Source organism: Anolis carolinensis, unplaced genomic scaffold (assembly GCF_035594765.1).
Source record: "Anolis carolinensis isolate JA03-04 unplaced genomic scaffold, rAnoCar3.1.pri scaffold_10, whole genome shotgun sequence".
NCBI lineage: Eukaryota > Metazoa > Chordata > Lepidosauria > Squamata > Dactyloidae > Anolis > Anolis carolinensis.
The window spans coordinates 22,555,335-22,582,075 of NW_026943821.1; the positions used below are offsets into that span (position 1 = coordinate 22,555,335).

Consider the following 26,741-nt stretch of genomic DNA (forward strand, 5'->3'; position numbering starts at 1 on the left):
TATTATTGTTCTGTTCCCTCGGCTTGCCAACCAACGGGGCTCCAGGCTCCCGTTCTCCGCTGGTCTCCGCTGTAGCTTCCAATCTATATATATAAAAGAGTGATAGCATCACGGCGACCCACAAAACAACAAAACTACAGGCCCCCCAACCTCGAAATTTGACGACACAACTCATCATCCACGGCTCTAGGTTGATACAACAAAAAGAAAAGAAAAATAAAGTCCTAATTAGAGAGAGAGAGAATAATTGCTTTTATCCAATTGCTGCCAGTTAGAAGGCTAAGCTCCTCCAACTTGGTCTCCTAGCAACCCAATAAAAAATAATAAAAAACACTAAAAATAATTAAAAACACTAAAAAATTAATATAATAAAATACTATAATAACAGAAAATAACTAAAAATAATACAAGAAAATTATAAAATATAATAAATAAAAAGATAACTTACAATAAAATTAATTAAAAAATACAAAAAACATCAAATAAAAATTACACAACAATTTTTAACCAATACCACCTCCACTTTGCCACAGCAACGCGTGGCCGGGCACAGCTAGTATTAATATAATTTTAACCCGGGTAGGAATAGTTGCTCGACATCATCAGGATGCCATGGAAATGTCAGAAACTCTCAAGCACACAATATAATTTGCACAATTAAACAGGCAAAAGGCCATTGGTTTCGGTAGCATATTTGTTAAAGGAGGGCTTTGTTTCTTCTGGTAGATGATAAGTAAAGCAATGAGGTGTTTATATTAGCTTCTGTGTAACTACGACATCTTTTGTAAGGGCTGAACGGAAAGCTTAGACAAACTTCATTTGGGGACCACAAATCCCAAGGTACCGCAGTCCACATGGCCAAGGGTCATCCAAAAAAAAAAAATAGCCCCAAAGTACCAATTCCTAACTCTGTGTAGTAATAATAATAATAATAATAATAATAATAATAATAATAATAATAATAATAACTTTATTTTTATACTCCGCCCCATCTCCCCGAAGGGACTCGGGGCGGCTTACATGGGGCCTTGCCCGATAAAACAATCAAATATCAAAACACAGCAATAAAACAGTTATCCAATAAAAACATCAATTACAGTAAAAACAATCGTTAAAATCAACATAAAACATACAATATTAACACTGGAGACTAATTCATAGTACTGCTCAGCAATGGAATAAGAGGCTGCAAGTTAATGTTGCGATCGGCCAGCCTGATTAGCACTGAATGGCCTTTCAGCTCCAAAGCCTGGCTGCTTCCTGCCTGGGGGAATCCTTTGTTAGGAGGTGTTAGCTGGCCCTGATTGTTCCACGCTTGGAATTCCCCGGTTTTCAGAGTGTTGTTCGTTTTCATTTTGTTTATGCAAAGGAACAATATCTGGCTAGAATTCTAGAAATCAGTACAGTACATAAAGAGTAACATTCAGAAAACAGAGGAATTCCAGGCATGAAACTATCAGGGCCAGCTAACACCTCTGAGGGGGGAAAGGAAGGGGCCTGAGGCTGTTAGGAATTGTGGGAGTTGGAGTCCAAAACACATGGACGGCTGAAGTTTGCCCATGTCTGGATTAGAGGCAGGGCGGCACATCTTTGAACATAGTTGAAGAGTTGGCACAGAAGAGTGACAGTGTTTTGTCACCAGTCCTAAACCAGTTTGACAAAGAGGTCAATGGGAACAAACAAATCCCTAATGAGACAGAGTAAGGGATGGATAGCAGCCATAGCCAAAGAGCTGCATGTGGTAAGATGGGAAGTAAGCAAGTAAGTAAAAATTTATTTATATACTGTTCTATATCCCCAAAGGGACTCAGCGCGATTTCCAACCATAAGTACAACAACATACACTATATAACACAGTACACTACATAAACAACATAATAAACACAGTATTAAAATGAGATAAAACTATAAAAGGTAAAGATTTCCCCTGACGTTAAGTCCAGTCGTGTCCGTCTGGGGGTTGGTGCTCATCTCCATTTCTAAGCCGAAGAGCCGGCGTTGTCCGTAGACACCTCCAAGGTCATGTGGCCACTGGCATGACTGCATGTAGCGCCGTTACCTTCCCGCCGGAGCTGTACCTATTGATCTACTCACATTGGCATGTTTTCGAACTGCTAGGTTGGCAGAAGCTGGGGCTAACAGCAGGTGCTCATTCTCCCAAGATTTGAACCTGGGACCTTTCGGTCTGCAAGTTCAGCAGCTCAGTGTTTTAACATACTTCGCCACCGGGGCTCCTATGGCTAGATATCAACTCCAAAACGCTCCCTGTGGGTGGCTGAGATAGTGATGCCTTTGTTTTCTGATGTTTCAGTGGACACAAACTTGGCTTCATGCACAATACTGTCTCAAATAACCTTCAAATGTATAGGAAATATCAATGAATTGTGCGTTTAGACCTGAGTCCCATCTCCAAGACATCTATAACTAAAGACAGGAATTCCAAAATCCTCAAAGATCCAAAATGCTTCTGATCCAAGCATTTTGGATACGGGAGATTTGCCCTGTCCTCTGTATTTATTATTCCAAATGGTAACTCAAGAGTTCATTTCATCTGGTGGTTACAAATACATGACTTTTTGGACACAACAAATACGGAATGGCTATAGAAGGCCGTCTGAAAAGCGTGGTAGTGCTTTTTCAGAATGGTTTCTCTTTCCACCACCTGAAAGAGGAGCAACGGGATTGCAGAAGTCTTGGCAACCGCAGCTTAAGGTGTGTAGTTCTCCTTCTGCCAGTTGAAGTAGGGGAAGCAAAAGAAGAAAAAGCCACCGGACCAGAAAAACTGGCCTCCCTTGTGAGGAATGCAAGCAGGAAGCGCCTTATCAGGAAATGCACTTGGCTTTGGGTCACAATGCCGTGGAGAGACCTGACTCTTCGACTCATGTGCCACAGTTTGCCTCTGGCGCACACGTCGGGAAGCGGGCCGGCATTCGCACCCACCGGTGTGCCCTTTCTGCCCCATGCGCTGCTGTGCCACCCGAGGCCACATGCTAGCCAACGAGTAGCCGACATACACCAGGACTCGAATTCGGCACCTTCCCATAAACAAGACATCCAGGACTAGGTATTAGAGGTGTCACTTCGCAGACTGATCCTGCCAGACTCTCAATGAAGGAACTTCTCATCTTTGGCGTGTTATGTTCCCTAGTGGGTAAGTAACTCACCTTCGGTTTCCATAATGTGAAAAAGTCTTTTTTCAGTTTAGTTTTGTGCCTTCGACGACGCACGTGGACTGAGGAATGAAAATAGTTTGACACCACTTAATAGTTTGACACACTTAAACTGCCCTGGCTCCATGCATCCCGTGATTTGTAGCTTGGCGAGGCACGGCACTTTTTGGCAGAGAAGGCAAAAGACCTCGCAAAATAATAATAATAATAATAATAATAATAATAATAATAATAATAATAATAATAATAATAATTGAAGAAGAAGAAGAAGAATGAAAATAATAATAAAAGTCCTAGACACTTGGGAAGTGTCTGTCGTGTGATCCAATACAACAGCCAGCAGAGTGTGTGCTGTGGACTCATCTTGTTGTGTTTCTAATAATAATAATAATAAGAAGAAGAAGAAGAAGAAGAAGAAGAAGAAGAATGATAATAATAATAAAAGTCCTAGACACTTGGGAAGTGTCTGTCGTGTGAACCAATACAACAGCCAGCAGAGTGTGTGCTGTGGACTCATCTTGTTGTGTTTCTAATAATAATAATAATAATAATGAGAAGAAGAAGAAGAAGAAGAAGAAAAAGAAGAAGAAGAAGAAGAAGAAGAATGATAATAATAATAAAAGTCCTAAACACTTGGGAAGTGTCCGGCGTGTGATCCAATACAACAGCCAGCAGAGTGTCTGCTGTGGACTCATCTTGTTGTGTTTCTAATAATAATAATAATAAGAAGAAGAAGAAGAAGAAGAAGAAGAAGAAGAAGAAGAAGAAGAAGTCAGAAGAGACTTGAGTAACTGCAAGTTGCTTCTGGTGTGAAAGAATCAGCCACCTGCAAGGACATTGCCCAGGGGACGCCCGGATGTTTTGATGTTTTTACCATCCTTCTCTCATGTCCCCGCATGGAGCTGAAGCTGACAGAGGGAGCTCATCCGCACTCTCCCCGGGTTGGATTCTAACCTGGCACCCTTCAGGTGTTGTTGTTTAAAGTTGTTTAAAGCTACAGACAATGCGGTTGCTGTTGCCCGCTTTTGGTCCAAAACTATTTAGTTGCTTGTGATTTCTTTTCTTTTTTATTTTATTTCCATTATTTGAAATGTATTTGCTGTACCAATGCTTTTGACACGAAATAAATAACCCTTCAGGTCAGCAACCCAACCTTCAAGTCACAAGGTTTTAATCCACTGTGCCCCCGGGGGCTCCATATAATAATAATAATAATAATAATAATAATAATAATAATAATAATAATAATAATAATAATAATAACAACAACAACAAAGTTCTGGAACACAACACACCAGACATCACAGTTGTGGAAAAGAAAAAGGTTTGGATCATTGATGTTGCCATCCCAGGTGTCAGCCACATTGACGAAAAACAACAGGAAAAACTCAGCCGCTATCAGGACCTCAAGACTGAACTTCAAAGACTCTGGCAGAAACCAGTGCAGGTGGTCCCGGTGGTGATCGGCACATTGGGTGCCATGCCAAAAGATCTCAGCCGGCATTTGTAAACAATAGACATTGACAAAATTACGATCTGCCAGCTGCAAAAGGCCACCCGACTGGGATCTGCAGCACCATCCAAAAATACATCACACAGTCCTAGACACTTGGGAAGTGTTCGACTTGTGATTTTGTGAAACGAAATCCAGCATGTCTATCTTGTTTGCTGTGTCATACAATGTCGTTGTGTCAATAATAATAATAATAAGGTAAATAATAATAATAATAATAATAATAATAATAATAATAATAATAATAATAATAGGTAAAGGTTTCCCCTGACGTTAAGTCCAGTCATGTCTGACTATGGGGGTTGGTGCTCATCTTCATTTCTAAGCCAAAGAGCCGGCGTTGTCCGTAGACACCTCCAAGGTCATGTGGCCATTGGCATGACTGCATGGAGCGCCGTTACCTTCCCGCCTGAGCAGTACCTATTGATCTACTTGCATTTGCATGTTTTCGAACTGCTAGGTTGGCAGAAGCTGGGGCTAACAGTGGGTGTTCACTCCACTCTCAGATTCGAATCTGGAATTGTCACTTTTCCGGACTGCAGTTTACAATAATGGACTAAATTGACCAATAACATCACTAGGATCGATGTCACCCAGTGCAGTCACCTCCATGGACACTTTTCTACGGTTTTTGGGTTTTTTTTTTTGGAAGAAAGATTGAAATTGATACAGGAAAGTGACTCTTTGCTGTTTGCCACCCCAGAATGTGTCTCAGTGTCTTTGGTTGTCACACGTCTTAAGCAACATAAGGAAGGAGTTGGCACCTTGGGCTCCAGGTTCCGCCTTTGCTGCATTCCAATGTAGCCCTGGGAAAACCCCAGAGAAGCGTGTTCCTTTCTGTGAACCATGAGTTTCTATAGGCCTTTTATTCTCTTTTATAAGCAAACTGTTGTGGAGCAACAACGGACAGAGCCGTGAGTGTTCAATGGGTCAAAGGCAACGGCGGATCTCTCTCCTAAAACTTGAAAGTCTTGTTTGTCTCAGAAAACCTATACACCTCTCCAAGTGGTCACCATGGCACTTGGAACTGTTTGTTTTCTCACTGACACTCCTAATGACAGAATTCATGCTGAAATATATTTATTTATATACAGTAGAGTCTCACTTATCCAAGCTAAACGGGCCAGCAGAAGCTTGGATAAGCGAATATCTTGGATAATAAGGAGGGATTAAGGAAAAGCCTATTATAATAATGTATTATTATATTATTATAATATGATGTATTTACAGTAGAGTCTCACTTATCCAACACTCGCTTATCCAACATTCTGGATTATCCAACGCATTTTTGTAGTCAATGTTTTCAATATATCGTGATATTTTGGTGCTAAATTCATAAATACACTAATTACTACATAGCATTACTGTGTATTGAACTACTTTTTCTGCCAAATTTGTTGTCTAACATGATGTTTTGGTGCTTAATTTGTAAAATCATAACCTAATTTGATGTTTGATAGGCTTTTCCTTAATGCCTCCTTATTATCCAACATATTTGCTTATCCAACATTCTGCTGGCCCGTTTATGTTGGATAAGTGAGACTCTACTGTATTATTATTATATTGTATGACACAGCAAACAAGATAGATATGCTAGATTTATTATTATTATTTTTATTATGAAATCCAGCATATCTACAGTAGAGTCTCACTTATCCAACATAAACGGGCCGGTAGAATGTTGGATAAGCAAATATGTTGAATAATAAGGAGGGATGAAGGAAAAGCCTATTAAACATCAAATTAGGTTATGATTTTACAAATTAAGCACCAAAACATCATGTTATACAACAAATTTGACAGAAAAAGTAGTTCAATACGCAGTAATGCTATGTAGTAATTACTGTATTTACGAATGTAGCACCAAAATATCATGATATATTGAAAACATTGACTACAAATAAATACCATTTATGTGTTTTAAATGCAATTTTTTATCTTGTATTGTTGTTTTAATTGATATATTGTACTACTATTTTATCTTTTTTATATTGTGATTTGTATTATGTTGCTTATATTTTGTCCTTATGTTGTTTGGGCCGCTGCCCCATGTGAGCCACCCCGAGTCCCCACGGGGAGATGGTGGCGGGGTATAAATAAATTATTATTATTATTATTATTACAAAAATGGCTTGGCTAATCCAAAAGCTTGGATAAGCGAGGCTTGCATAAGTAAGACTCCACTGTGGTAATAAATAGAGTAAAATAATAATAATAATAATAATAATAATAATAATAATAATAATAATAATAATATCAGAGTGAAATAATAAATATATTATTATTAATAATAATAAAAATAGTGTAAAATAAATGTAATAGTAGCAACAATAATAGGGAAAAATAATAAATGTAATAATACCAATAATAAATGTACCATATATTCTCGAGTATAAGCTGACCCAAATATAAGCCAACCAGGACCCTTACCCGAGTATAAGCCGAGGGGGGCTTTTTCAGTCTTAAAAAAGGGCTGAAAAACTAGGCTTATACTCGAGTATATACGGTATATTTATTTACCTTATTTCTACCCCGCCTTTCTCTACAGAAGGATTGGCTGGTGCACTTTGGTTCTCTCGATGTTCAATGAGAGGCCGAGCAACTCGTATGCTTTTGCAAAGTTGTTTAGAGTGGCTTGTAGGTCTTCTTCTGAATGCGCATAGGCAACGTTATCATCGGCATATTGTAGTTCTATAACATAATTTGTTGTAACCTTGCTTTTGCCTTTCAATCTGTCCGATAGATGATTTCCACTCTGGTGGGAAACCTCTTGTCCTTGGACCTAAGACAAGACCCACTTCCATGAGGTTTGAGTAGGCAATTTTTTAAAAACCCAATGAAATGGATTGTGATGAGGTGTAGTTCACTTCTGATCAAATTTCTCATTTGTTCCTGCAGGGACGTCACAGACGGAGAGATCGCCGCTCATTTTGGAGGCAACATTTAAGTCCACAAACTTTGAAAACATCTTCGTGTGGAAAGGTGGTGAGGAGACCCCTCCGGGGACGCTGTATGATGTACAGTATAAAAAGTAAGGGCTTTGGCTTTCTCACTGGTGGTCGGTGTAGTTTGCAATGAAATCCATCTCATCTGGTTCCTGAATCTGCACCAAGATTTAGTCTGGATCTTAAGGCAGCTTTCCTAGGTACTGAACCTATTTGGAGGATCGCTTCTTTCAAGTTCAGACTAAAATTCTGCCACCATCAGCTCCAACATTAGTTGAGTTAGGATAGAGCAGGGGTCCCCAAACCTGGCCCCTGTCATTGACCTGGCCCCTGTCCTAAACTTTAGACTTAGGGTTGACCTAAGTCTACTTGGTCTTTGGAGGTCTCTTTGCTTACTTATGGCCTTATGAGATCATCTAGATGGTCTTTGAAGATCTCTTTGCTTAGCTATGGCCTTATGAGACCATCTAGATGGCTTTTGGAGGTCACTTTCCTTACCTATGGTCCTATGAGACTGTCTAGATGGCCTTTGAATGTCCCTTTCCTTACCTATGGTTTTATGAGATTATCTAGATGGCCTTTGGGGGCCCCTTTCCTTACCTATAGTCTTATGAAACCATCTAGATGGTCTTTGAGGATCCCTTTCCTTAACTATGGTCTTCTGATGGCCTGATGAGATCATCTAGATGGCCTTTCAGGGTCCCTTTCCTTACCAATGGTCTTATGAGATCATCTAGATGGTCTTTGAAGATCTCTTTGCTTAGCTATGGCCTTATGAGACCATCTAGATGGCTTTTGGAGGTCACTTTCCTTACCTATGGTCCTATGAGACTGTCTAGATGGCCTTTGAACGTCCCTTTCCTTACCTATGGTTTTATGAGATTATCTAGATGGCCTTTGGGGGCCCCTTTCCTTACCTATAGTCTTATGAAACCATCTAGATGGTCTTTGAGGGTCCCTTTCCTTAACTATGGTCTTCTGATGGCCTGATGAGATCATCTAGATGGCCTTTCAGGGTCCCTTTCCTTACCAATGGTCTTATGAGATCATCTAGATGGTCTTTGAAGGTCTCTTTGCTTAGCTACGGCCTTATGAGACCATCTAGATGGCTTTTGGAGGTCACTTTCCTTACCTATGGTCCTATGAGACCGTCTAGGTGTCCATTGAGGGTCCCTTTCCTTACCTATGGTCTTATGAGACCATCTAGGTGGTCTTTGGAGGTCTCTTTGTTTACCTATGGTCTTAGAATCATAGAATCATAGAATCGTTGAGTTGGAAGAGACCTCACGGGCCATCCAGTCCAATCCCCTGCAAAAACAGATCTTATATTAGGGTTGACCTAAGTCTGAAATGACTTGAAGGCACACAAAAACAATCCTATTTTTTTTACTATTTCATCATAGTCCAACCCCCCAACAGTCTCAGGGACTGTGAATCGGCCCTCCACTTAAAGAGTTTGAGGAGCCCTGGGATAGAGAATGGATACATTGTGCATTGAGCACATTGCTATCACACTTCCTTGCAATGCAAATGAAAGGCATAGAGGACTTTATTTATTTATTTATTTATGTATTTGCGACATTTATATACCGCCCTTCTCACCCCGAAGGGGACTCAGGGCGGTTTACAAGTACAGTAGAGTCTCACTTATCCAACATAAACGGGCCGGCAGAACGTTGGATAAGCGAATATGTTGGATAATAAGGAGAGAGTAAGGAGAAGCCTATTAAACATCAAATTAGGTTATGATTTTACAAATTAAGCACCAAAACATCACGTCATACAACAAATTTGGCAGAAAAAATAATTCAATATGCAGTAATGCTACATAGTAATTACTGTATTTACGAATTTCGCACCAAAATATCACGATATATTGAAAACATTGACTACAAAAATGCGTTGGATAATCCAGAACGTTGGATAAGTGAATGTTGGATAAGTGAGACTCTACTGTATATATACATACAATATATTATATTATACAACTATATTGGAATATTATTAGAAATATTGCATGTAATATAAATATACAATTATAATAGTGAATTATAATTATTATTACATTGTAATACATCATAATATTATTAATATTACATGTATATACAATATATTATAATATTAGTATAGTATAATATTATTGTATATCATTATATCATTAAATTGATACAGGAGACATGGTGGAAAGATGTCTTCCTGGCCCCGCCTTCTTCATTCTGCTCCAGAATGGCCGTTAGACCTTGGGGGGGGGGGGGGGAGTGCTCACACCAAGCTGCTGTTCTGCTATATTCTCATTAATATAGAGAATTGATACATTTTGTGTTGAGCACCTTTGATATCGCAACTTTGATTAGCCCGTCTCAAATAGCGCAATTCCTCTGGTTCACCGCTGCAACACAAATGAATTACCGTACATTGAGGACTTTATCACACCAAGCCACTATTCTGCGATAGTCACATTAGCTCATTCATGTTGAGCACTGACAATATCACACCTCTCTCCACAATGACACTGGTTTTCCATTCCAAACTTCCACATACTCTTGAAACCCAACTGCAATGCCAATTTGCCTGCCTTGTGCGATAAAGTCCTTTTCAGCCATCATATTCCTGATCTGCCCTCATACAACACAAGAGGCATTTTATAAGAAGCTGGCTTTGTCTCTCGTTTTAGGTACGGGGAGCCATGGCAGGAAAAAAGCGAATGCCAGAACGTCACCCGGCTCTTCTGCGACCTCACCCACGAGACGGAGAACTTCTCCGAGCGCTTCTACGCCCAAGTGCGGGCCCACGTCCCCGATTGTTGCACCTCCAACTGGGCCATGTCCCCAAGGTTTCACCCCGGGATGGACAGTAAGTGCCGTGGACCATGGGTGGCCTGCAAGAGTTATTTGGTGGGACCTGGCGATATAAAACTGCCCCATAATATCCTCCAAGGCAATGGTTCCTAAACTTTGGTCCTCTAGCTATAGTCAATGTTCATGAATTTTGGGAGTTGACACACAAAACATCTGGAGGATCAAACCACTCTACAGCAGTGTTTTCCAAACTTGGTGTTGCACCTCAAGGCAGCGTGAGCACTGGGAAACCAGACAGAGACCAATAATCATATAATATCTTTATTAAAACAATTATAAATTCAGGAATGAATAGGTGGAAAGGTTGAGCATATAATAGTCCTTTATGAAAAGGTATGAATTAGTCCAAAGAATTGAAGGGAAATGTCCAATATTATTGTCCAAAGTCCAGAAACCGAAACACGCTCAAAACTGTTGGAAAGTTCTTGAGCGGGGAACAACAAGGAAGCAAGACTGAATAACAAAGTCCAAAGTCACTAGAAAGTTCTTGATATCAAAGCAGGAACGTGATGAAGCTGAGGCAAAACTTGGTTCAGGAACAAGGCAAGAAAGTAGACTTACTCTCAGGAGTTGCGGCTCGGCTTGGCCGCCAAGATCTGGAAACTTGGCTTGGAAGAAGCAGGAGCTAGAGTTGGTGAACCTTTCTCAGGAAATAGCAACATTGACACCGCAAAGTGTCCACGGTGTAAAACACTTTTATGGAACCCAAATTGATCATAACCAAGGAAAGCCAAACTCCCTAAAGTTTCTCAAGGGAAAACCTTCTATCTATTATCCCCTCGAGATGCCAAACGGTTACTCCTGCGGAGCCTTGTTTTTCAGATCTCTGGCGATGCAGAAACTCCCTTCTGTTGAAGGACACATTCTCTGGGGAACTAAGAACATCTGGTTCAGCCATGGGAGTAATATTTTCACTTTCTTTCCCAATTAAGGAATCACTCGAGCTCTCAACAGCCGGCAGCTGTAATTGAAAAGAGCTCTGTGGACTAGGTAAAAAGTCAGAATAAGCTTCATCCTAGTTAAAGTTCATTTCTGGATCAGGTTCAGAAGCCAAAGGTGGCTGGGGTATGACACTTGGTCTTGTTTTCCAAACTTTGGTTTTGGACTTCAGCTCCCAGAATTGGTGACCATTTGCCAAGCTGGCTGTGGCCAGAACAGCTAGGACAATTGCACCGTACTTTTACACCTTATAGGCCATTTAAGGCCTAACACATGGCTTAAGAAGCAAAACCAAAACACAGCATTGATCTTCAGCCCTTTAAAGAAAAATCCCTCATTTCTTTCTCCTCCGTCTTCCTCCCTTCAGCGAATATTGGGAAGCCAGAGGTGAAGTGCATCCCCAGCACCCAGTCCATCCAGTTCTTCATCCAGCCACCAATGAGCCCTCTGAGGGATGGAGACAACCAGACCTTGACCGTGGTAAAGATCTTCAGTAAGATTGGCACCAGCGTCGAGTATGAAATAATAGTCTTCTCCCCAAAGACACAGCAGAAGGTAAGATGGAAATGGGGTCAAGGGAATGGCAGTTTGGGCTATTCTATCTCTCCAATTGTGGTTCATTCAAGAGTGCTTCCATCACACCATTCTCACTGTTTCACCTACCTGCATCCAAAATAATTGTCCCTTCTAAGCATTTTCTATGAATGACTCTATAACACGTTCCCACTGGAGGTTACAATATAATATAATACAAGTGCATTATTCCCACTTGCCTCTGATACTTGGGGGCCCCATCTACTCTGCTATATAATCCAGTGTCTGAATCCCAAAGGTCTGGATACTTGCATCATTGCAGTCAGGCTTTGACAATGCAAGGCTATTCAATGCTAATCAAGGTGGCCAATTGCATTATTCCCACTTGCATGTGATAAGTGGGGGCTCTATCTGCACTGCCATATGATCCAGCTTCTGAATCCCAAATATCTGCATACTTGCATAATTGCATAATTGCAGTCAGGCTTTAGCACCAAAATATCACAATGTATTGAAAACATTGACTACAAAAATGCGTTGGATAATCCAAAATGTTGGATAAGTGAGACTCTACTGTACTTGCATCATTGCATCATTGCAGTCAGGCTTTGACATTGCAAGGCTGTTCAATGCTAATCAAGGTGGCTAATTGCATTATTTTCACTTGCGTCTACACTGCCATATAATCCAGTTCCTGAATCCCAGAGATCTGGATACAGTACTTGCATCATTGCATCATTGCAGTCAGGCTTTGGCGTTGCAAGGCTGTTCAATGCTAATCAAGGTGGAAAATTGCATTATTTTCACTTGCATCTACACTGCCATATAATCTAGTTTCGGAATCCCAAAGATCTGGATACTTGCATCATTGCAGTCAGGCTTTGACGTTGCATGGCTATTCAATGCTAATCAAGGTAGCCAATTGCATTATTCCCATTTGCATCTACACTGCCATATAATCCAGTTTCTGAATTCCAAAGATCTGGATACTTGCATCATCGCATCACTGCAGTCAGGCTTTGACATTGCAAGGCTGTTCAATGCTAATCAAGGTGGCCAATTGCATTATTCCTGCTTGCATCTACACTGCCATATAATCCAGTTTCTGAATCCCAAATATCTGGATACTTGCATCATTGCATCATTGCAGTCAGGCTTTGGCGTTGCAAGGCTGTTCAATGCTAATCAAGGTGGAAAATTGCATTATTTTCACTTGCATCTACACTGCCATATAATCCAGTTTGTGAATCCCAGAGCTGGATACTTGCATCATTGCAGTCAGGCTTTGACACTGCAAGGCTCTTCAATGCTAATCAAGGTGGAAAATTGCATTATTCCCACTTGCACCTACACTGCCATATAGCTTCTGAATCGCAGAGATCTGGATACTTGCATCATTGCAGTTAGGCTTTGACGTTGCAAGGCTATTCAATGCTGATCAAGGTGGCCAATTGCATTATTCTCACTTGCGTCTGCACTGCCATATAATCCAGTTTCTGAATCCCAAAGATCTGGATATTTGCATCATTGCATCACTCCTTTGTCGTTCTCTTTTTACAGTGGGTCAAGACTGTAAAAGTCGGTGAATTTGAACTCACGGATTTGGAAGCAGACACCGAATACAATGGAGAAATCCGCATCAAAACGTCCAAGAAAACCAGCGAGCCCTTTCACTTTCGAGTGAGGACTTTACCAGGTGAAGGGCTGCCTGTCTTTCTGATCTGATTATAAGTTTTGCAAGTTTCCTTTGGATTCATCTGGGGATGAGGAAGCTGTAGTACATAGGTGTTTGTGCAGAGGTATTTTCCCAAGTGGGCGTTCGCTGCTGCGATGCAAAAACCTGCAGGTTTGCCCACATGTATTTAGAGATGTAGTGCAGAAATGCAATGCAATCTCACAAGTTGAGATCTGAAGCTCCACATGCAAATACAGTAACCATTGACGACATCAACAGGTGATATTATTCTTCAAGGACTTACCTGCCTCTCAAATAGTATAAGTTGGATGGAAAACAAAGCAAAACCTTCTACCAGCGAATCGAAACCTGGCACAAGGTCGAAAGGAGCAATGTGCAAACTGAAGCCAAAGGAATTATCTCTGCTTCCATAACTTGCTAGTAAATAATAAACTTCCAAGGCTGTTAAAAAGTTTAGATAATATCCCAAGAAGAGTCCCATTTTCGTTCCTCTTGTTCACCGGGTTAATTTTCCCATTCAACTAGAGTAGAGTCTCACTTATCCAACATAAACGGGCCGGCAGAATGTTGGATAAGCGAATATGTTGGTTAATAAGGAGGCATTAAGGAAAAGCCTATTAAACATCAAATTAGGTTATGATTTTACAAATTAAGCACCAAAACATCAGGTTATACAACATATTTGGCAGAAAAAGTAGTTCAATACGCAGTAATGCTATGTAGTAATTACTGCATTTACGAATTTAGCACCAAAATATCACGATGTATTGAAAACATTGACTACAAAAATGCGTTGGATAATCCAGAACGTTGGATAAGCGAGTGTTGGATAAGTGAGACTCTACTGTACTTCCGATCTAACTAACTTAATTTAACCAGTTTTCATTCTATCTGCCTGTTTATCTGTCCAATATGCCATTCAAATCAAGATGTATAATCACCCGGAGCGCATCTACACTGTACACTTAATGCAGTTTGATGCCACTTTTTTTTATTTACAGCATTTATATTCCGCCCTTCTCACCCCGAAGGGGACTCAGGGCGGATCACATTACACATATAGGCAAACATTCAATGCCTTTTAACATAGAACAAAGACAAGACAAACATAGGCTCCGAGCGGGCCTCGAACTCATGACCTCCTGGTCAGAGTGATTCATTGCAGTGATTCATTGCAGCTGCTCTCCAGCCTGCACCACAGCCCGAGCCCTTTCACTGCCTTGGCTCAATGCTCTGCGGTCCTGGGAGCTGTAGTTCTACTTTTCAACTTTTCTTTCAAAGACTGAAAGTGCTTTACCAAACTACAACATCCAGGATTCCATAGTATTGCGCCATATAATTCAAGTGGTATCAATCCACATTAATTCTACAGTGTGGATACACCCAAAGTCATACACCTTGGTGTGTTATCTGAAGTAAGGTAAAGGTAAACGTTTTCCCCTGATATCAAGTCTAGTTGTGTCCGACTCTAGGAGTTAGTGTTCATATCCATTTCTAAGCCGAAGAGCCAGCGTTTTCCTTAGACACCTCCTAGGTCATGTGGCTGGTATGATTACATGGAGTGCTGTTACCTTCCCGCTGGAGCAGTACCTATTGATCTACTCACAATTGCATGCTTTTTTTTAAAAAAAATTCTATTTTATTTATTTATTTATTAAATATTTTATTTATGATTTTAACATGTACATAAAATACGAAAGAAGCATGTTGGAAAAATAGACAAAACAAAAGAGAAGAGAAGAAAAAAAAAGAAAAAAGAAAAAAAGAAAAAAAAACCAGAAAAAAATAAAAAAACAAAAAAAAAAAGCAAAACCCTATATCCACTTCCAGCTCCTCTGTATTGCCTTGTCAATCAACCTTTTACATTTAATATTTAATATTTATGATTTTAACATGTACATAAAATACAAAAGAAGCATGTTGGAAAAATAGACAAAACAAAAGAGAAGAGAAGAAAAAAAAGAAAAAAGAAAAAAAAGAAAAAAAACCCAGAAAAAAATAAAAAAACAAAAAAAAAGCAAAACCCTATATCCACTTCCAGCTCCTCTGTATTGCCTTGTCAATCAACCTTTTACATTTAATATTTTCGGCAGGTCACCATATATAATAATAATAATAATAATAATAATAATAATAATAATAATAATAATAACTTTATTTTTATACCCCGCCCCATTATACCTCGGGGCGGCTTACATGGGGCCTTGAAGTCTAACCTGAAGTCTAAGAATTTCTGTGAACAGAAATCGCAAAAGTTCTATGTCACTTCTTGATAAATATTGTCTCAGTTTGTTCCAATCAGTCCACTGTCTTGACGAGATGCTCTGTGATATTTTTTGTGTTAATACATCCATGTTTTTGATGTCCATTAGCTTCAGCATCCACAGTATACTCTGGTTTCTCTTCAGATTAGTATAAATCTTTCGCCTTTTACAATTGCATGCTTTTGAACTGCTAGGTTGGCAGAAGCTGGGGCTAACAGCAGGAGCTCACTCTGCTCCCCGAATTTGAACCTTTTGGTTTGCAAGTTCAGCGGTTTAATCCGCTGTACCACTGGGAGCTCTTATCTGATGGTACCAACATGAAAACTAGAGCCAAGTTTGGACCCAATTGTTCCGTTTTGCACTGAACGCAGTGAAAGATAGCACTGCTCGCAACGTTTGTTTGTTTCTCTGAGAAGGAGCAGCTAAAGTAGTTTATCTGTTTTGCCATCTGTCAATTCTGCATGCCTTCTAAATTCTTGAGCTGCTCCCATTTCCATCGGGGAAGGAATGATAGGATGCGCCCACGCTTTGGCACGTTCGTAACACGCCGGAATTATTTGGAGTTCTGACTTGTTGCGACGTCCAAACACACCCGTTGTGTGCATGCAGCCAAATTGGTTTCCTAATTCCAACACAGGCTACCATAGAATTAATGCGGTGTTCCCAAGTATGACCACTGATGGCCTCTTTCCTCTTTGCAGACCGCACCTGGATGCCGTATTTGTTTGTGGTGATCCTTTTTATGATCGCGTTGAGCTTTGGAACCATGTACTACTTGGTTGACAAGTACATCAAACGGTACACTTTGGAGCAGCCGACAGCTTTAGTAAGTACTCCTATTGTACTCCCAGGAATTGTAGTTGCAATAGTTTAATATAATAGTTTAACAGTAACAAAGAAGCAAAGAAAATCCTTGCAATTGTTTATGTGACTGTTGTTTTCCTGGGAATGTTGGTACAGTATCAAATAGGGAAAGGATTATTCTATCCTATCGTAGGAAAGGGGATTATTTTCCCCAACCGACTCTAGTTTTTGAGATATAGTACATATGGCATCTACCAGTTGTCATCTACTTGCCCATAGACAACTATAATAACCATATCTAAGAAACTAGAGATGATGTCGTCCATCTAATGCAGTTCCCAACCTTTTTTTGACCAGGGACCACTTTGGCCAGGGACCACTCTCCAACATTAGTGCCAAAAGGGTTACAAATCAATTTGGTCAACTTTAGATTCGGTTTGGTTATTTGGGGTGCTGATTCAGAAAACTGCACTGGATAAACCACATCAGCTCTCGTTTCTGATACAGGACATATGCCATCCAGTAGTTGCCATCTTTTCGCCCACAGATTTGATAATCTAGAGCTGATGTGGTCTATCTAATGCAATTTTCTGAATCAGCATCCCAAATAACCAAACTGAATCTAAAGTTGACCAAAAACTGATTCGTAACCATTTTGGCACTAATGTTGGATAGTGGTCCGTAGTCAATGTGGTCCCTGGTCAAAAAAAAGGCCGGGGACTGCATTAGATAGACTACCTCAGGCCTAAAAACAAAGACATCCAGACATCACATGGAACGGCTCCGCTCAGGGGGAGAGAGGAGGAGGAGAAGCAGGAGTCAGGAGGCTTGTTGTCGCGCCTTTTGTGGGTAGTCAACTTTTCCCCTCCCAACATCCCCATTGCCTTAGATCTCGCTGCAACTATGTAGTAACGGTGAGGCCGAGGACCATATTTTAGTTCTTGGAGACCACTAGTCTCCAATAATAATAATAATAATAAATTTCCAAATGTTGGTTGGGTGCCGTGCCAAAAGATCTCAGCCGGCATTTGGAAACAATAGACATTGACAAAATCACGATCTGCCAACTGCAAAAGGCCACCCTACTGGGATCTGCACGTATCATCCGAAAGTACATCACACAGTCCTAGACACTTGGGAAGAGTTCGACTTGTGATTTTGTGATATGAAATCCAGCATATCTATCTTGTTTGCTGTGTCATAATAATAATAATAATAATAATAATAATAATAATAATAATAATAATAATAACTTTATTTTTTTTTGTTTGCTGTGTCATAATAAAATAATAATAATAATAATAATAACAACAACAACAACAACAACAACTTTATTTATATCCCGCCACCATCTCCCCATGGGGACTCGGCACGGTTTACATGGGTCAAAAGCCCGAACAATGTAATTGAACAAAATAAACAACAACGTAACCACAATTCACAGTATAAAAAGATAAAAACAGTAATACAATGTAAAATGAGAATATTATAACAGTTAATAATATCATAGATTGGGAACCACTGATCTAATGCATTCTTCTGAATCGGTGCTGCAAGTAACTCCAGGAACAGGCCTAAAAAACAAGACATATTGGTTTGGGCTGTATAGTAAATGATAACAAGACTTGATCTGATTTTGATGTGAAGCACCTTGGCTCCTATGTCAGGCATAAGGCAAGATATAGTCATTAATTTATTAATGAATTCATTTTCTTCCCGGCAGGATTTCAAGGGCACTTCTCACTTCCGACCCCTGGTGCCAAAAGTGGAGCAATTCCTGATCCCGCAGAATCTTTCCAAATGCGGACGAAATCTTCCAGAGATGCAACTGGCGAGAGAGGCGAACCCCAATCTTTTAGCAGAGCTGGAAAAGCACCAAAAAGTATTTGCTTTGACCAATTCGATTTACCAGGAACAGGCCAAGCTGCCCTTCTTCGAGGACATAAGTCAACCTGTGGCTCCAGCGGATCACCTTCCTGCGTCTTATGCGCCGCAAACCGTAAAGCACCGCCCAATATGTGTGACGGATGGCAACCCTTCGGCTTCGACTTACGGATTGTGCATCCAAGGCACCAGTTGTGCCAACAAGGTGAGCTCACAGAGAGCTGCGGATCCTGTTTCTTGTGCCGGAGACGCCATAAACGGGATCTACAAAGCGCAGAATCCAGAACAGCGCTGGATGAACAAGGCCAATGAAGAGCCAACATTGATGCAAGAAAACGTGGAGCCACAACGAGACAACCAAGATGTGATGCCATCACAACGTTCCTCTCTTCCAGAGGGAATGACAGGGAGCTATAGAAAGCAACCCATGGACCTGTTGCAGGCCACCCCGAGGAACGTCCCAAATGCTACCATAGGTATTGATTCCGTCTCGTATTCTCAACCATTATTTTTACCAGCTCAACTCTCTCACAATCACAGTGCAAAGCAATGGGACGGCTGGGAGTCGTTTGCCGAAAACACTATCCGATGGTCCTCTTTTGGCCTTCAAACAACAGACTGTGCAAATAAGGGATCAAAAACCGAGCCCGAATCAGTTAGTGTTGCGGACGCCTTGGACACTGCTCCAAACAGCGGACTCTTTGCAGGCCTCTTCAAAGACTTGGATCTGAAAATCCAGTGGGACCACGGGACAGAGGAAGACGTTTATTAGGAAACACAGCACTGCATTCATAAGGAATTAACTATCCCAAGCTGGACGACCCAGAATACGAAACCCACAGCCAATACTAAACCCAGATAGCTCTCTGCTGCTCTAGAGACTCGGATACAGAGCAATGGGTACAAATGGCAGGAAAAGAGATTCCACCTAAATATTCAAAGGGGAAAAATCCTGATAGTAAGAGCTACTTTAGAATCCATCGGAGCCTCCTTCTCTGGAGGTGTTTAAGCAGAGGCTGGATGGCCATCTGCTGGGAATGTTTTGATTGTATCATGGGTGGCGCAATGGGTTAAACCCTAGTGCTGCTGAATTGCAGAACTGCTGATCTGAAGGTCGGCAGTTTGACAGTTAAAATCCGTGGGACGGAGTGAGCTCCCACTGAAATGGCAGACAAAGGTTTGAGGTAATGAGACAAAGAGAGTTCCGGTGGCTGTAGAAAAAAGATGTTTTATTCTCAGTGGCCAGAGAGAATAAGCAATAAGAAAAAGGACCTTCTCCTGTAATCAGGAAAGTGAAGGTACGGAACAAAGAAACACAAGTTTTTATATACCCTTTTCCTACGTCATCTAGGCATTATCCATCACCAATTAGTGTCAAAAAAGTCTTACTTTGCACTTTACTAAAAGTTACTTTTGCATTTTCCTAAAATATAGGCTTTTTCAAGACCTCTGACCCTCCATTAGGCCTTATCTAAGGAATTTCCTATCTAGGCTCTCAGGGGTTCACATTAATTAAGGAATTCCCCCCTATCTTAGCTTTTAGGGAGCCATTAGCACTCCTACACGACACCAGGTCATATCTTGACATCCCAAAAGCCTTAATTTGTCTTTTGTCCATTAGCTTATCTATTCTTGTTGACACTTGACATATGTCTCTGGCACTTAGGGTGAACTTTGATCCTGCTTATGGGGAGACAGTTATTTGCTGAGCAGAGTGTATTTTGGGGCTATATGCACACAATTCTGCTTGTGATTACATTTTTCCTTTTCTTATTTTTAATATGATTACATTCAATATATAGTTTCCAATGCAAGTATTATATTTTGCCAATACACCTTCATCACCACTGTTAGCCCTAGTTCCTGCCAACCTGGCTGTTTGAAAACATGCAAATGTGAGTAGATAAATAGGTACCGCTTTGGCGGGAAAAGACAAAAAAAAAGACACTCCAAGCAATCACGCCAGCCACACAACCAGGAGTAAACAAAGCAGGCTCTTGACTTGAAAATGGAGAAGAGCACCTCATCCAAAGCCGGAAATGAAAGGAGAAGCCTTTGCCTTTGCCTGTGTTGTCTGTCTCACTGTATGTGTTTGTAAATAGGACATTGAATGTTTGCCTTTGTCTGCTTTATATATACTGTAATCTGCTCTGAGTCCCTTTGGGGAGAAGGGCAGAATATAAATAAATTGTATTATTATTATTATTATTATTATTATTATTATTATTATTATTATTATTTTATTATGACACAGCAAACAAGATAGATATGCTGGATTTCGTATCACAAAATCACAAGTCGAATACTTCCCAAGTGTCTAGGACTGTGTGATGTATTCTTGGATGATGATGCAGATCCTAGTAGGGTGGCCTTTTGCAGTTGGCAGATCGTAATTTTGTCAATGTCTATTGTTTCCAAATGCCGGCTGAGATCTTTTGGCACGGCACCCAATGTGCCCATCACCACCGGGACCACCTGCACTGGTTTATTCCAGAGCCTTTGCAGTTCAATCTTGAGGTCCTGATAGCGGCTGAGTTTTTCCTGTTGTTTTTCGTCAATGTGACTGTCACCTGGGATGGTGACATCAATAATCCAAACCTTTTTCTTTTCCACAACTGTGATGTCTGGTGTGTTGTGTTCCAGAACTTTGTCAGTCTGGATTCGGAAGTCCCACAGTATCTTTGCGTGCTCATTTTCCAATACTTTTGCAGGTTTGTGATCCCACCAGTTCTTTGCTGCTGGGAGGTGGTACTTGAGGCATAAGTTCCAATGGATCATTTGGGCCACATGGTTGTGCCTCTGTTTGTAGTCTGTCTGTGCAATTTTCTTACAACAGCTGAGGATATGGTTGTTATTATTATTATTATTATTATTATTATTATTATTATTATTATTATTATTCCTGCCTGGCAGAAAGGTGTCAGACTGGATGGCCCTTGGAGGCCCCTTCCCTATGCGGAGGTTTTGGAACAGAAGCTGAATGGCCATCTGTCGGGAGGGCTTGGATTGACTCTTCCTGCCTGGCAGAAGGGGTTGGACTGGATGGCCCTTGGTGTTCTCTTCCAACTCTATTCTTTTCCATTCTGTTCTGTTCAACCAGAATATTTGGACACGTTTAATGCTAAGGAGGATTTCGTGACAGGAATCCTTCCTTCTTGAGATTGAGAGTTTTATGGGAATGGCTTTGCTCCAAGCCTTGTGCAAAGTTTCCTTTTGAGTTTGCAAAAGGCAGAGCCAGATTCCTGCACCTCGCCATTCGTACAATCCCTGACTAATGCTTCGCGGGGAATATTTCATGACGTTCGCAGCAGATTTCAGATAATCCCAGAACCATAAAACATGCTCTGGCAAGATGCGGAGGTGTCCTGCAATGTTTTCCTTCCCATTAACTTCCTTTTTCATTATATTAAACAGAGCTTTCATTAAAAAGGAGAAGTCAATAGCCATCTGCCTCACCTATTAGAGATCTGAGGAAGAACGGCGAACAAGCTTTATTTGTTATCCGCTGGTTAAATGTGTATTTAGCCCATAATATGTAACCTATAATTTCCACCATACGGTGCTCAAGGGAGCTAGGAGTAATAAAACTAATAATAATGATAATAACAATGTGGTAAGCCTTCCATTAAATCATCTGCAGCAGCCGTTTGTTTAAGAAATGAAAGCATGGTACTCACACGAAATTGGAGATAAAGTCCGGTTGGAATGAAAACGCCTTTGTTCCCTGATAGAAAAAAAATTAATTGGAAAAAATTAATTTCAGGTGAATGAAACAATAACCCAGAATCCCCTGAAAGGCTGTGAAATTATGGGGGTCGTATCGCAAGGTTAAAATCCTACTCCTAACTCAAATGGAATAGATTCATCAAATCGGTTTTGGGTTGCTGTGAGTTTTCCGAGATGTATGGTCATGTTCCAGAAGCATTCTCTCCTGAAGTTTTGCCCACATCTATAGCAGGCATCCTCTGAGGTTGTGAGGTCTGTTGGAAACTAGGCAAAAGTGGGGTTTATATATCCGTGGAATGTCCAGGGTGGGAGAAAGAACATATTTGAAACATGTGTGAATGTTGCCATTGGCCACCTTGATTAGCATTGAATAGCCTTGCAGCTTTGAAGCCTGACAGCCTTCCTGCCTGGAGGAATCCTTTGCTGGGAGATGCTAGCTGGCCCTGATTGTTTCGTGCCTGGAATTCATGCCTGTTTTCTGAGTGTTGTTCTTTATTTACTTCCCTGATTTTAGAGGTTTTTTTCCCCCCAGGCAGTAAGCAGCCAGGCTTTGAAGCCACCCCGATTAGCACTGAATAGCCTTGAAGCTTTGAAGCCTGGCAACTTCCTGCCTGAGGGAATCCTTTGCTGGGAGGTGCTAGCTGGCCCTGATTGTTTCGTGCCTGGAATTTGTGCCTATTTTCTGAGTGTTGTTCTTTATTTACTCCCCTGTTTTTAGAGTTTTTCCCCCCAGGCAGGAAGCAGCCAGGCTCTGAAGCTTAAAGGCCCAGCACCATCCAAGGGAGCCTCAAAGAAGACCTCAAGATCATGGGGGGGGGGGCTAGCTGGGGCAGTGGGGCTAGGGGCTAGTAGGGTGTATCTAGATGCTGTTTTATGTTTTAATATCTTAATGTTAATGGTTTTTAATTGTATTTATATGTTGGTTGTTTCTATTGATTTTGTTATGTTTTATTTGCTTTGTATAATGAGGCATTAAATTTTTTCCTAAATGTATGTTGTAAGCCGCTCTGAGTCCCCTGCGGGGTGAGAAGAGCAGGATAGAAATGAAGTTAACAATAATAATAATAATAATCATCATCATCATCATCATCATCATCATCATCATCAAGGTGACCAATTGCAACATTCACACTTGGGAGTTCTTTCTCCCACCCTGGACATTATTCCACAGATATATAAACCCCACTTTTGTATTATGTTGTTATGTAATGTTTGTGTTGCTTTTATGACTGTAAACCGCCCTGAGTCCCATCCGGGAGATAGGGCGGTATATAAATAAAGTTTTATTATTATTTTTATTATTATTATTTTGCTTAGTTTCCAAAAGACCTTACAACCACTACCATAGATGTCGGTGAAACGTCAGGAGAGAATGCTTCTGGAACATGGTCATACAGCCCTGACAGTTGCTATACCCTGCCTCCATGCCGCATACACACTTACACATACACGCAAAGCAATTGTTCAAGGGCTGGCCATCTGTTTCGTTTGCTCTTTCTGTGAAATGACAGGGAGGGCTGGGGACGGTGCCAAGGGCTGCCTTCCAAGCCCTTGATGCCGAATGTTTTCCGGAGCCGTCGCCGGGGGATCCCATGCCAGCTGATGCCATTCCGACGGTCCGAAAAGGCCACTGCTGCGTTCCTTCCAGCTGGCAATGTGCAAAAAGATCGCCTGTGGGATGCCAGCAAAGACAAGGAGTCAGTTCTGAACAAAATCTGGCTACCAGTATTTTTAAAAAAATCTAAAATCAAGACAGTAATTAAAGAAAAACTCTGAAAACAGACATGAATAAATCAGGACCAGCTAACACTTCCCAACAGAGGATTATCCCAGGCAGGAAGCAGCCAGACCTTGAACCTGAAAGGTTCTTCAATGCTAATCAAGGTGGCCAATTGCAACATTCACACTTGTTTCAAACATACAAGTTCTTTCTCCCCCCCGGACATTATTCCACAGATATATAAACCCCACTTGCCTGGTTTCCAACAGGCCTCACAACCCCTGCCATAGATATGGGCAAAACGTCAGGAAGGAATGCTTCTGGAACATAACAGCACAGAAAACTCACAGCAACCCACATTCAAAGTTAGGAATAGGAAAGTAGAAACATTCACTTTGTTGGAAGGTTTCGGGAAGGGGCAATGCTCATTCCACTTTCTTATTTCTGGTCCGACAATGGACATAAATACTCCCAGGCCTTGGAAAAATGATCTTGGTTGTCTGGGCAGAGAGCTGTTTGTGGACCGTAACTCCCGGATGGTCCTCTCCATTGTCGTTGAAGTGACATGAGATAATGCGATATTTCAGGCCGCGAAGGGTGGGCAGTTGATCCTTGGGCACATTCTTGCGGGGAGACTGTCATCCTTGATGCCACGGAAAGGGAACGGCAACACCATCGCTCTTTTGTCCGTGGATCATTCCTCGGAACCAGCACCATTGCCTTTCCCTGCCTTTGGAATTGCCATTACAGCCGGGAGATTTGCTCCTTTTGAATCCAAGGTAAGACATGCTCTCCTTCCAAACTTCTGCCTTTCTTTAGGTGCATCTACACTGTGGAATGAGTGCGGTTTGGCACCCTTTTAGCTCCCATGGCTCATTGCTATGGAATATTGGGAGTTGTAGTTTTACAAGGTCTGTACAAGGTCCTCACCAACTCCTAGGATTCCATTAATGTGCATCTGCACTGTAGAATGGGTGAAGTTTGGCACCCTTTTAGCTCCCACGGCTCATTGCTATAAAATATTGGGAGTTGTAGTTTTACAAAGTCTGTACAAGGGCCTCACCAACTCCTAGGATTCCATTAATGTGCATCTGCACTGTAGAATGGGTGAAGTTTGGCACCCTTTTAGCTCCTATGGTTCATTGCTATGGAATATTAGGAGTTGTAGTTTTATAAAGTCTGTACAAGGGCCTCACCAACTCCTAGGATTCCATTAATGTGCATCTGCACTGTAGAATGGGTGAAGTTTGGCACCCTTTTAGCTCCCACGGCTCATTGCTATGGAATATTGGGAGTTGTAGTTTTACAAAGTCTGTACAAGGGACTCACCAACTCCTAGGATTCCATGAATGTGCATCTGCACTGTAGAATGGGTGAAGTTTGGCACCCTTTTAGCTCCCATGGCTCATTGCTATGGAATATTGGGAGTTGTAGTTTTACAAGGTCTGTACAAGGGCCTCTCCAACTCCTAGGATTCCATTAATATGCATTTGCACTGTAGAATGGGTGAAGTTTGGTATCCTTTTAGCTCCCATGGCTCATTGCTATAAAATATTGGGAGTTGTAGTTTTACAAGGTCTGTACAAGGGCCTCACCAACTCCTAGGATTCCATTAATGTGCATCTGCACTGTAGAATGGGTGAAGTTTGGCACCCTTTTAGCTCCTATGGTTCATTGCTATGGAATATTAGGAGTTGTAGTTTTATAAAGTCTGTACAAGGGCCTCACCAACTCCTAGGATTCCATGAATGTGCATCCGCACTGTAGAATGGGCGAAGTTTGGCACCCTTTTAGCTTCTACAGCTCATTGCTATGGAATATTGGGAGTTGTAGTTTTATAAAGTCTGTACAAGATCCTCACCAACTCCTAGGATTCCATTAATGTGCATCTGCACTGTAGAATGAGTGCAGTTTGGCACCCTTTTAGCTCCAACGGCTCATTGCTATAGAATATTGGGAGTTGTAGTTTGACACGGTCTTTCGTCTTCCCTGCCAAGGAGTGCTAACTACACAGCAACCCAGGAAAATAATTGTTTTCTTTGTTTGTCTTCCCTTGCTTTTAGAACTAACTATCTGAGCCTTTCCTAGTTCAAGAGTGATAGGAACACATGTGTTGTTAAGCCTGTGCGCATTGTGTTCATGCTCTTACTACCCTTGGGCTATTTTAAAACCCCTTGCTTGCTTTCGAGCATCAAAATAATAGGCTCTAGTTAAAATAGAAAGCGCATTGTGTTATTGAAGGCTTTCGTGGCCAAAATGACTCGGTTGCTGTGAGTTTTCCGGGCTGTCTGGCCATGTTCCAGAAGCATTTTCTCCTGATGTTTCACCCACATCTATGGCAGGCATCCTCAGAGGTTGTAAAGTCTGTTTGACTTCAACTCCCACCATTCCCAACAGCGGGATATAAAAATAAAATTATTATTATTATTATTGACACAACGACATTGTATGACACAGCAAACAAGATAGATATGCTGGATTTCATATCACAAAATCACAAGTCGAACACTTCCCAAGTGTCTAGGACTGTGTGATGTATTTTCGGATGATGCGTGCAGATCCCAGTAAGGTGGCCTTTTGCAGTTGGCAGATCGTAATTTTGTCAATGTCTATTGTCTCCAAATGCCGGCTGAGATCTTTTGGCACGGCACCCAGTGTGCCCATCACCACTGGGACCACCTGCACTGG

General features: G+C 41.2%; 2 protein-coding genes across 2 annotated transcripts in view; both read left to right on the forward strand.

Moving 5' to 3' along the window:
* Window positions 1–2,832: 2,832 nt before the first annotated feature.
* Window positions 2,833–20,812, forward strand: il22ra1 (interleukin 22 receptor subunit alpha 1). Its single transcript, XM_062962476.1, has 7 exons — window positions 2,833–3,151; window positions 7,582–7,714; window positions 10,303–10,481; window positions 11,793–11,980; window positions 13,520–13,655; window positions 16,621–16,745; window positions 18,447–20,812. The coding sequence occupies exons 1-7, from the start codon at window positions 3,109–3,111 to the stop codon at window positions 19,377–19,379; spliced, it is 1,737 nt and encodes a 578-aa protein (XP_062818546.1). The 5' UTR covers window positions 2,833–3,108; the 3' UTR covers window positions 19,380–20,812.
* Window positions 20,813–24,683: 3,871 nt separating this feature from the next.
* Window positions 24,684–26,741, forward strand: part of myom3 (myomesin 3) — a 41,291-nt gene continuing 39,233 nt past the window's right edge. The window contains exon 1 of the mRNA XM_062962452.1: window positions 24,684–24,832. The gene's annotated coding sequence lies outside the window, so the exon portion shown is untranslated. The remainder of the gene's footprint in view (window positions 24,833–26,741) is intronic.

What these genes read in the sequence shown, in the direction of transcription:
- il22ra1 (XM_062962476.1), top strand. Translation starts at nt 3,109, where the DNA reads ATGAAGGAACTTCTCATCTTTGGCGTGTTATGTTCCCTAGTGG. An exon ending in TATGATGTACAGTATAAAAA is followed by an intron (nt 7,715 to 10,302) that starts GTAAGGGCTTTG and finishes CTCTCGTTTTAG; the next exon opens with GTACGGGGAGCCATGGCAGG. An exon ending in CCCCAAAGACACAGCAGAAG is followed by an intron (nt 11,981 to 13,519) that starts GTAAGATGGAAA and finishes CTCTTTTTACAG; the next exon opens with TGGGTCAAGACTGTAAAAGT.